The following is a 12,132-nucleotide window of genomic DNA, read 5'->3' as shown; positions in this document are numbered from 1 at the left end:
CCTCTTGTTGTCTGATAATCCTGCAGCTGAAAACCAGCAAGCGAGTCTACAACTTCTGCGCCTCGGACGCTCCGAGCGCTCAGCTGTGGATGGACAAGATCCAGAACTGCATCTCTGACGCCTGAGCAGCTAAAAAACACCTTCAGAGCCTCCAGAACGCTGACGTCACCACGGTGGACGTCAGAGCGGAGACGAGACCGCGAAGCTCCACTCGGCTGTCAGACGTCTTTAATCGGGGACCACAGCGAGCGAACAAAGTGCCTGGTGGTGGAGGACGAACGCCGTCAGCTGCCTCCGACGGGACGAAGTGAAGATAAGCTGATGTTTCAGGGGACTGCACTAGCACGGAAACACTCTCCTACTTAAACTGTAAATAGATCAAAGCAATATCACTGGCCATTCAAACTGTGGGTTCAATTTTAGAGTAAAAAAATTGTAGAAAATAGCCTATAAAATGATTTCTATCGGATATTTTACTACGAGGAAAAAAGGTTATTGCTGCTTAAAGAAACGTATGAACCGCCAAAAACTCAGAGATTTTAATGCACAACATGAAAAAGCAATTTGTTTGCACTTAGCTCTTAAGTATGCACTCCTTATTAAATATAGATTTTCTAACAGATGCAGACAGCGAGGCTAAAGGCATTATGACTTTACAATGTACATACGTTTCCTCAAGACAGATTAAATGAATTTGCACAGTGAGTTCAAAAAGAGTTACCTGACATTTTTCTATTTAAATACGTGATGTTTTTTTGTTTTTTTTCTCTATTTTGTTGAATGTTCCGGATAACACGTGTCTCATGTAATGTAAATTATTATTTTTTATTAAAAGTGTAACTGTGTCAGTGTGGTGGCTTCATGTTTTTTCTGTAAATACCTGCGTGACATTTCATTTTATATACTGTATGATGTACTGAACATAAGTATACTTTTCTAACCTTAATTCTAATGTGACAAACAAAAAGTCTTTTTTCCTTTTTAAATGTGTCCTTACTGGTGCAAAAAAACCTGAGTGGCCTGTTCCCCATTTGTGATGAATCATTGTTCTGAAAATGAAATGGAGGCTCTTTTGTTGTTGTTGTTGTTGTTGCTGTTGTTGTTGTTGTTGAGATCGTCCGGGCAGGCTCTGTGTCTTTTAAGGGCTTTTAAAGAAGTTAATGAAAATATCATGTAGGACATTGTGGGTTTTTTCAGAGATCCTCGTCTCGTCTCTCCTGTTTGTGCAGCCGATACAGTTTCATTAAAAAAAAGAAGAAAAAAAACAAAAACTCACAAATGAAACTTCTCCCGAGATGTCAGAAGCTTTTTACGTTACTGTATCTTTGTACCATGTTTTGTGGTGACACTAATTTTTTGGAAATAAACCAAACATACTTGAAACTATCCGTCGCTCGTGTTCTTGTTACAAGTAAAAGTCCTTTAAAGCATTTAAAGGTTGTTTTTTTTTGACATGCAGAAGTATTATCAACAAAATGTACACTGTAAAAAATATTTGTGGAAATTACAGTAAAACACTGTCAAATTGCATGAGAAATAGGGCGTAAAATAAAAAATTGCATATCACCATAATAGACACTTTTAATTACTGTAAATCAAGGAATAGTACAAAATAGGGCTGCAACTAATGATTATTTTCATTATTGATTAATCTGTCAATTATTTAAACAATTAATTTGTCCACAAACCAAAGAGATATTCAGTTTAAAGGAACAAAGAAACCAGAAATATTCAAATTGAAGAAGCTGAAATCAGAATTTGGACTTATTGTCTTTTAAAAAATCGATTAAATTAATAATCGATTATTGTTCGATTAATCGAATAATTGTTGCAGCTCTAGAACAAAACTTTTGAAAACACACAGTTTTACTGTAAAAATATAAAAATGTTCATGTAAAATTAAAGGAGAAATACCATACTGTCACAAGGACACAATTACCCCTAAAAATAAAGGGACTTTTCATTCTAAATTTTTTATTATTTAGTTTTTGCTGATATTCACATATACATTTACAGTAGAAAACCCACTCACTGTATTTTTTACAGTGAAGTTCTGGCAACCACAGCTGCTGGTATTTTACTGTAAATTAAACAATTATTTTTTACAGTGTAGACATAAAATTAAAAATTGAATATCACCCATCACCGTAGTAGATGCTTTTAATTATCGTAAATCAAGGAATAGCATAAAACTTTTAAACACAGTTTCTTAAAATGGATGGATGGATGGATGGATGGATGGATGGATGGATGGATGGATGGATGGATGGATGATAGATAGATAGATAGATAGATAGATAGATAGATAGATAGATAGATAGATAGATTTTGTCAGACATTATTATTACAGTAATCATCTTGTGCATTATCAAGCAACTAAAACACAAAGTTTCAAAAGTCTGCCAATTGACTTCAAAGTTAATTATTCCTAAGATGTTTCATGAAGCACCATCAGCAGTGGTGGAAGAAGTATTCAGATCCTTTACTGCAGTAAAAGTACTAATACCACACGGTGAAATTACTCCACTACAGTAAAAGTCCTGCATTCAAAACTTAAAATTAAAAGTATCAGCATCAAAATGTACTTAAAGTATCAAAAGTAAAAGTACTCGTTATGCAGAATGGACCCACTCAGATTGTTTTATATATTCTGAATATATTATTAGATTATTTATATTGATGCATTTATGTAAGCAGCATTTTAATTGTGTAAAGATAGGGCTCATTTTAACTGACTAGCTAAGCTAACATTTTTTTTATGGTGAGTAAATAAAACATGCTGACATTTACACAAAGCTCCTCACAGAGCTGCTGACTCGACTCTTATTACAAGAACCGTCACCAGATACAGGAAGAAGACTCAGAGCGTTTGTTAGAGTCACGTTTTCCTGGCTTCTTATGAACGCCTCGCCTTTATTAAAGATTTTCTCTCAATGAAAAGGGAATCAGACACCGCTGCAACTCATCTTTTCTCTGCTGGGAGCCAACGACGGGTGTCTCATTCACCAACAATGAACACGGGACTGTGTGGCGCCTGGTTGGCGGCGGTGAGCAGGACTCCTGAGGTCCAGGGAGGGTTCGTCTCTGAGAGGGAGGTCAGAAGAAGAGCAGGGTGGAGGTGGGGGTGTTTGTCTCCCAGCTGGCTTGTTGTGGCAGCAGGTGCAGATGTGCAGCAGGCCAACATCTGGGCAGAGCTCCTGGCAGCTTCTCCATATTTAGCCTCTGGCTTTGGCCACGGAGATTAGGAGCCCTGCCCAGGAACAGAGGGGGCAGCGGAAGTTCTCCAGCAGTGGCATGAGGAATCATTTCCCCCCAAAGCCAGAAATACTCAGTCACTGATTCCACATAGCTGCATTCCTCCATCCACATTCATGCAAATTAGCTGCTTAACCCTTAAACGCTCTGGAGTCCACGAAAGCACCGGAGCACGACTGACTTCTTCATGACGTTAAAAAAAGACATAAAAATGACCAAAAAAAGACACAACGACTAAAAAAAGAGACAAAATGACAAAAAAAGACACAGAAGACAAAAAATGATCAAAAAAAGACACAACAACAGACAGAAAATGACAAAAATAGATACAAAATGACCAAAAAAAGACACAACAACAGACAGAAAATGACAAAAATAGACACAAAATGACCAAAAAAAGACACAACAACAGACAGAAAATGACAAAAAAAAGACAAAATTACAAAAAAAAGACACAAAAAAACTGAAAAAAGACACAACAGACAGAAAATGACCAAAAAAAGCCACAAAAAAGACACGAAAAGACATGAAAAGGATTCAAAAATGGACAAAATAGTCCAAGACTCCATAGAGTTAATAGGGCACTCATTGGTCATATTTTGAGAAAAGAGTTGACAACACTAAAGTGGCAAATCTACAAGAAAAAAAAGTTGCAGATTTATGAGATTTAAAGTGGTGAATCTGTGAGAGAAAGTTTTTTTCCCCCAGTTTTTTTCTCGTAAATCTGTGACTTTTTCATGCAGATTTGCCACTTTAAATCTCTTAAATCTGCACATTTTTTTCTTGTAGATTTGCCACTTTAATCTAGTAAATTTGCATCTTTTGTCACTGAAGAATAACTCTTTTTGTACGACTGTTTCTTGCAGATTTTTTTCAAAATGTTTCATTTTTACATTGGAGGTCAAGGCCAATAAAGTTAATATTATTATATTATTATCAAAATGGGGTCCCCATGTCTCATGGAGAGACATGGGGACCCCATGTTGATTTCCAATGAAACTACCAAATAAAGTTCTTCTTCGCCTGATAAAGGGTTAAACTTCAGGAGATCAAAGATCCTCGCCGTTACATAAGCATGACGTGAGTTGGACTACAACACGAATGTAATTTCTTCTCTGAAGTTGAGGACAAATTACTGATGAAAGCCTCCATTATCGCTGAGAGCAGCGCAGTTTTAAACATGGAGCTGTGTGATGTGATCCTGTGTAACTTGGATGAACGTTTCCTGAGGTGGTTGTGGTTAGAGGCACGCTGCTCGCACATAAAAAGACAAATCAAAAGCAGTCAATAAATTCAGCGTTGCACATATCTCGGTTGGTTCTTGGATGCTTCGTGTGCAGCTGCAGCAAACGTCCAAGAAAACAGCTTGGAAAAATAATCTGATTGGCCTTTCCACGGACCCCAAAAATACCCCAGTGACAGATGATACTGATTTATTTTATTGGTCCTCCAAATCCTATTATCCCTGAACCCCTGTGGTTGCAATGAATGCAGACTATGCAGCCGTTTCCATTTCCTGGGTGCCTCAGCGATGTGGGAGCTGGTTCACCGCCCCGTGGCCCCTTCAATGGGCACCTGCTCCAAAATTCATCGCATCAGCTCCAAAACGCTGATCTCACTGGCTCGACACGAATCAGCGAGTCCCGCCCTCGAAACCAGGGTGATGTCACTCCTGCAGCACATGGGGGTCCGGCCTGGATCTGATGAATCAACGCAGCTCCAGATGATCTTATCCGGCCACCGCCCGTTCATCCGGAGCAGAGAAGCACGATTACACGTCTGATTTATCGCTTTGAGGGGAAACTTTCTTTAAGTTTGTCTGTTTTCTTGGCCCACTTTGAGGTATTTGTCTGATCAGGGGGGGCGAAGGGATTTTTGAACTGGGGGGACGAAGATGTCAGCAAATGATTTAAACTCAATGAGTTATTTACTAAACCAAAAATATGTTTTATTTAAACACTTTAAATGAACTGTAGTGTAAACAACAACCAACATATTAACATAAATAAAATAAGTTTGTGCATGAAATTCCCAGTGCAGCCAAACAAATTTACTGTCTTGAAGCTGACTCAATGAAGGACCCAAAAACATCTCTCCTACAATGAAGATAAAATAACCTACTCAGTCTAAATTAGCCTATCAACATTACTAATAGGCCATAATGAGCATTTATCAATATCATTTTGTAAGAAATATCTCAGGAGATTTAGAATCGTAAGCTCGCCTAGCTAGAAAAACTCAAAACTAGACTTGAAGTTGACAAAATTGAAATGTTAAGGTGCTGGCCGTAGACTTTCGTAAGCTTCGAAAGCTCTGATGCACATTTTAGTTGACTTTTTGATGAAAATTCCAAAATGCTGACGCCAATGATGAATAAAAATAAAAATATTAAGAAAACAGTAATTCATTTCGTATAATTATTTTGTCACAGCCACATTATGAGACTTTGATTGGGAGACCATAACTTAGTGGGAGATCCGGGGTCATGCTCCTGAATTTGGTGCCTCTCACACATTCTAATGCCACTATTCCATCTTAATCATTGCATATTTTTAATGAGTTATTGTAAAGGATAATAAGGGCTCTTGTGTTTTATTTAAGGCGTCATATTTTGACAGTCTTCTTGTAAATCTGTGGTGGACTCTGCTAGCACATCCATATGTTCTTATTTTGAAAGCTACATGTGTTTGCTTTAATTTTGAAGGCGGATCTAAAACGTTCTTACCGTAATGTCTTATTGGGTGTTTTATCAATTTACACTGAAAGTCGGAACTTCAAAGTCGGACCTTGGACCTCGGAACAACGTCAAATTCTGACATTCATGTAGACTTTAGTAATTTAACTAACGGAACATTAATCCTATCTTTTACCAAAAAGATGTCCCTTGGGCCATCTCCGCACAATGTCTGAGGCCCAGGGGCCGGATTCACAAAAATTCTTAAGAAAAAGATGCTTCTTAAGTGCCACTTTTTTCTTAACTTTGCTCTTAAGACAAAATTTAAGAAGATTTGGTAAATTCTGATCTGTTCTTTAGTTGTTTTCTTAACTTTCTTCTGAAGTTTTTTCCTAAAATAGAACTTGAGAACAAATGAGATTCTTGAAAACAAAGTTCTTAGATTTCTTCTCATATTTCTTCACAACTTTAAGAGAAGCCCTCAGCAGTCTGAAAACAGCTACAGTGGAAAGGAAAGTCTTGATTTGTATTTACTTGAACATTTTTTATGAAATTTATTTGATTTCTTTAATATTCAGTTCAGTCCTAGACAATGTGGTAACAAATTTTGTTAATTGAAGTTGGTCAGAGTAGTTTTTTGTGAATGTATCACATAAATATTATTCTGTCAGTTGACATATAATGTAAATGTCCTTTCAGTCTGTGTGACATGTGACACTATTCCTAGATTACACTACAATGTTCTCTTAGTAAATCACAGAGGCAGTTGTTGTATTTGATACGACTTCATTAATCATTATGAACATATTATTTAAGTAGGACAAGTTACTGAAACCACACAAGTGATCTTAAGTTAAAAATCTAAGAACGTCCTAAGTGAGAAAACTAAGAAGTTCCTAAGACAAACGACGATTCTTAAGAAGAAAACAGTCTTAGGAACATCTTTTTTTTTTTTCTTAAGAATGTTCTTAAGTTTTATCTTAAGAACAATTTTGTGAATCTGGCCCCTGATGTTCTTTACTTGCCGGTTATAAGTGACCCAGAGTTTCTCTGTGCAGATGAACAGCCATCATGTGAACTGCTCGGCCCTGTGAGGTCACTGTGGGAAGTCATCCTACCAGAAAACAGGCATCTGCCAGACATTTTTTCACCAACAGACAATCCCCCCGCAAGAAATGTTCCTGTTTCAAATCAGTTTGGATGAGGATGTTTTGGACGGGACTCAGATGAATTGGTTCTGGGCATTAGGGAGCTTTTGGGACACATGGAGCGGAGGGTGAGACATCGCGAGGAATCCTTATTTTGGGAATGTCGAGGGGCTTGTGCACTTTAGTTACGGAGATTAGGAACTCCCAATTCTGAGAATAGTCCTTAAAAAAAAAAAAAGAGCCACATTTTTCTCAGATTCTGGGATATAAATATCTCTTCTTGAAGAAATGTGAACAGCAAATCTATTTATCCGGGGTTCGGTTCGTACAGCTGTTGAAGAGAAAAAACACTTTTCAAGCACTGAACCACAAATGTCAAGGCCTTCATCGTCACGTCTTCATCGCTACTAGAAAAGCAAAAAAGGAAGCTAGGAAGCCTCTAACTATTGTGGTGAGACTTGGTGAGAGGAGGAGCAGGGACCCTTTAATGCAGGGGTCTCAAACTCAAATTACCTGGGGGCCACTGGAGGCAGTATCAAAATGACCAAAAAAAGACACAAAATGACCAAAAAAAGACACAAAATGACAGAAGAAAACCTACATTATTTTAAAAAGAGACAAAATTACCAAAAAAAGACACAAAATTACTATATTAGACACAAATTATTTTAAAAAATGACCCAAAATGACCAAAAAAGACACAAAATGACACAAAATGACACAAAATGACCAAAAAAGACACAAAATGATAAAAAAGACACAAAATGACCAAAAAAAATTACACAGAATTACCAAAAAAGACACAACATGACAGAAAAAACTTAATTATTTTAAAAAGAAACAAAATGACCAAAAAAAGACACAAAATTACTAAAAAAGACACAAAATTATTTTTAAAAAAAAGACACAAAATTATTTAAAAAAGACACAAAATTATTTAAAAAAAGACAAAATTATTTTTAAAAAAAGACACAATTTTTTTTCTACATGTCCTATAACCAGTCTGATGTCATGGGTTCCTTTTTGACCCCTGAGGACCATGGGTGCTATAAAAATATATAAAACACGTAAAAATGTATGAAGAAAGTTGAAATTTATATCATCTATAAAGGATGCAGAGGGGCACAAATGCTGAAAAGCAATTCTATGAAAGTTAACCTTTATTAATGGTATCTTGAAAATGATTTGGGGTCAAAAAGGAGCCACAGGACCACAGGAGGGTTAAAGCTAGTGACTAGCCCTGTGTGTAGTGGTTCTTCATTTTGTGGCTGAGATTCAACTTAAAGGGAGATTCTTTATACCTCTTTATTAAAAATTCAAGACCAAAACTGCACTAACAAGCCTGTACTCTATCAATCATTAGCTGTTTCTCTCTTTTGAATACTTGCTTTTTAAAGAACTGTCAATCACACAAACAAAGACGTCCATAATAGGAGAAGCTATGTGGATTACTTGTTTTACGCTGGTGAAAAAACCTGGTTCCTCTCTGCAGTATTAGCTGAGAGCCTCGTGTCTCTATATCTGATATATGTGATGTTATCAGTGAGCTGCCGGTATAAAGAGCTGCACGCTGCTGACTGTTAGATCAGCGTATGAATGCAGGTTCTTATCTCATCTCCTGCTCTGACAACTCTGAACTCAACATGAACCGCCTCGTCCCCGCCAACAAATTAACATTTTTACACCAGAAAGTAAAAAGACGCTCATTGTGTCGGCTGCCAGACACGAGACAAACAAATAGTGATGGTTGCACCCAGTTTCTCTACATACACTGCAAAAAAAAGAAAAAATGGGTGAACTCAAAATTTCAAGGCAACAAACTTTGATAAAATTTTAAGTTGGACAATTAAACTAAATATTTAAAGTTTTGTTTTTGAGTTTGCTCAACTCTGAATTCAGATTTTTGTCAACTCAACTGTAAGTTGTAGGCCTACTAACTTATCATTTTACATTGTAATAACTTTTAATCCTTACTTCTGCTAACTTCTGCAATGTGCTGAATTGGCACGATTGTAACGCCGCTATGAAATGTCAGCTAATGTTGTGACCACAATTTTGAGTTAGCATTGATACGCTAATGGCTACTCTTGTAGCTGTAACAAGCAGCGCCGCTAGCATCAGTTAGCCGCTAGCATCAGTTAGCCGCTAGCTTTCGCTAATGAATTTCACCGCTTTCCCACATTTCCCAACAAAGAAATAAGAGTTATCAGAACTATTGTCCCTTGTTGTGAACCCCAACTTAAAGATATAAGTAACAACAACTCACAAACTTGTTTTTGAGCAGACAACTGGCTTCCTTTGTTGTGCTAACTTACATTATTGCCCTAAATGTCAATAATTTATATTTCCAAGTTTTACCAACTTAAATCACTGTTTTAGGCCAAAAAATACAAGTTGGCTTTTTTCTTTTGCAGTGTAGCGTTGTCTCTGTTTTCAGTGAAACATGAGGGTGGAGGAGACAAAGGTGAAGGTGTGTGTGAGAACAGAGCTCCTTTGTTGCACCAACTCATTTGTTTTGACACGGACGTAGAAAAAAGCCTCGCTGCTGCAAGTCACAAGCGTCAAGAGTGATTCATGTTGTTTTGTGATAACTGGAACAATGAAGTCATATTGGACACCAGAGCTGTGATACAAACATTCTTCTTCCCAGATACTGATTTCAAGACCAAGTGCCAATCTGATATCAATCTGTTTACTTCACTGTGTGGAGATTATTGGAAAGGTTGCTGTGGAAGGAAAAACTGCCAACTGACAGCAGAACTGAATTTTATCATAACAACGCCAAAGAAACTGTAAATTTAAATTCCCTGATGCTCGTCTGTCAGATCAGATCGGAGCATCGCTGCAGATAACGGCAACGCTTTTTAAATTGTCGTAACTCTATGGAGTTTTGGGCTATTTTATCCATGTTTGAATCCTTTCCATCCTGCCTGTATTCACCACTTAAAACATGTTTAAATGCCATGTTGGTATATTTTTTCACCTATATGACCTAATAATAATTGATTTTTTATTCTGACTTACTGGATCAACATTTTGAACCAAAAAGAAACAAAGAAAAACCAACAGATGCAGCCTTAGTTTTAGGTGATTATATATTAATTAACATAGTTATGGATATTATATTGCCTTATAAACACTTGTATAATAATCCCCATGAAAAGGCTAAAAAACAACAATGAAGTGTCGTCTTTTGCAGACAAAGTCTCCTTATTTAGACATTTTTATTGCATTTTATTGCTTGAACATGCCTAGGTTGTTCTTTTTATTTATTTGTGTTGTTATTGTCTCTGTGTGTAATGCATCTATCTATCTATCTATCTATCTATCTATCTATCTATCTATCTATCTATCTATCTATCTATCTATCTATCTATCTATCTATCGTGTGTGATCCTGTCATCCAACTCTGGTTTTTATTCTAGTGTGACTCTATTTTCTTTGTGTCTTGTGTGATTAGCATAACAATTTTGGTAATTTTGTGTCTTTTTGGTCCTTTTGTGTCTTTTGATGTGTGTTTTTCAGTTATTTTGTGTCTTTTTTTGGTCATTTTGTGTATTTTTTGGGCCATTTTGTCTTCTCATTATGTGTCTTTTTTAGTCATTTTAGTCTATCTATCTATCTATCTATCTATCTATCTATCTATCTATCTATCTATCTATCTATCTATCTATCTATCTATCTATCTATCTATCCATCTATCTATCTATCTATCTATCTGCTAAAAATATCCATCAATTAAACTGTTAAAAACAACAGCTGCCTTAATAAACAGTGAAACTATGTGACCAGTTTTTTTAAAGTTCCCAGTAGGAACAAACAGTGCACAAAAATAGTAGAGTAGAGAGATAAACCAAACACATGTTGGTTTGTGTCAGAATAACAGCAGACTTTACATGTCAAAGTGAAAAATAAGAAGACGCTGCAACATCTGGACAGCAGGGCCGAGGCCAGGATCCTGATCCAGATCTGGAGACTCACTGAGGCTCCTCAAACATCTTAAAAATGCCATGCATGCACTGATTTCTGACAATTAAACAAAAGAGGAGTTGTGTGAGTGTTTAGTGTAGAACTCAGTGAGGAACACGTTCATACGGCGCCACCTGGTGGACGATCTCTGTCAATGTGACAAAGTGGGTGAGAATACACCATTAGTCACTGTTTTATCATGGCAGCATTTCATATTCATTTAACTGTTTGTTTTGTTATTATTTAACCATATTTTATTCTGGGTTTGTTTCTGTGAGCAGGGAGGATTTCTTTTGTTGAATTGAAACACTTGTTTAAAGTTTTTTTAGTCATTTTGTGTCTTTTTTAGTCATTTTGTGTCTTTTTTTAGTCATTTTGTGTCTTTTTTTGGTCATTTAGTGTCTATTTTTAGTCATTTAGTGTCTTTTTTTGTCATTTTGTGTCATTTTTTTGTCATTTTGTGTCTTTTTTTTGCCATTTTGTGTCTTTTTTTGGTCATTTTGTGTCTTTTTTGTCATTTTGTGTCTTTTTTTTGTCATTTTGTGTCTTCTTTTAGTCATTTTGTGTCTTTTTTGGTCATTTTGTGTCTTTTTTGTCATCTTGTGTCTTTTTTTTGGTCATTTTGTGTCTTTTGTATTCATTTTGTATCTTTTTTTTAATTAATTTTGTGTCTTTTTTTTAATTAATTTTGTTTGATTTGGTTTACTCCCCTCATACTCACCTGGTGCTAAGGATAAAGGACGGAGGCGCCCAGCCACTTCCTCGTTTTGTACCCTGGGTGACATCATCGATGATATCACTGGAGCAGACGAAGGAGGGGAGGCCGATTTAAAATAAGTAATTTTACAAAGTGCTGCCATGATAATTGTAACTGTAATTGTTTATATGGGATGAAGGCGTTTGGGTGGGGTAGTCAGAATACAAGGTATGATCCGTACTTTAAATGTGTATGTTTTCTCTGTTTTCTGTGAATTACCCTTACTGTGCAAATAGTTCAGCCGGCTGCAGGGTGAAACTATAAAAGCAGTTCACTGCAAAGAAGGGGTGTCTAAAAAACAAGGACATGAAATAAAAACAGCCATTCAC

At 36.5% G+C, this 12,132-nt stretch overlaps 1 protein-coding gene across 1 annotated transcript in view; it reads left to right on the top strand.

Annotated features, from left to right (window-relative positions):
* The window catches only part of sbf2 (SET binding factor 2), a 177,441-nt gene extending 176,055 nt beyond the window's left edge, over nucleotides 1-1,386 (top strand). Inside the window, 1 exon segment of the mRNA XM_059359455.1 lies at nucleotides 27-1,386. Within this exon segment, the coding sequence (XP_059215438.1) occupies nucleotides 27-125 (99 nt within the window). The 3' untranslated portion in view covers nucleotides 126-1,386.
* The last annotated feature ends 10,746 nt before the right edge of the window (nucleotides 1,387-12,132 follow it).

The sequence above is a fragment of the Centropristis striata genome, chromosome 2, assembly GCF_030273125.1.
Source record: "Centropristis striata isolate RG_2023a ecotype Rhode Island chromosome 2, C.striata_1.0, whole genome shotgun sequence".
NCBI lineage: Eukaryota > Metazoa > Chordata > Actinopteri > Perciformes > Serranidae > Centropristis > Centropristis striata.
Note: the sequence above shows the minus strand (reverse complement) of the source record. Positions and strands in the feature narration are given on the sequence as shown.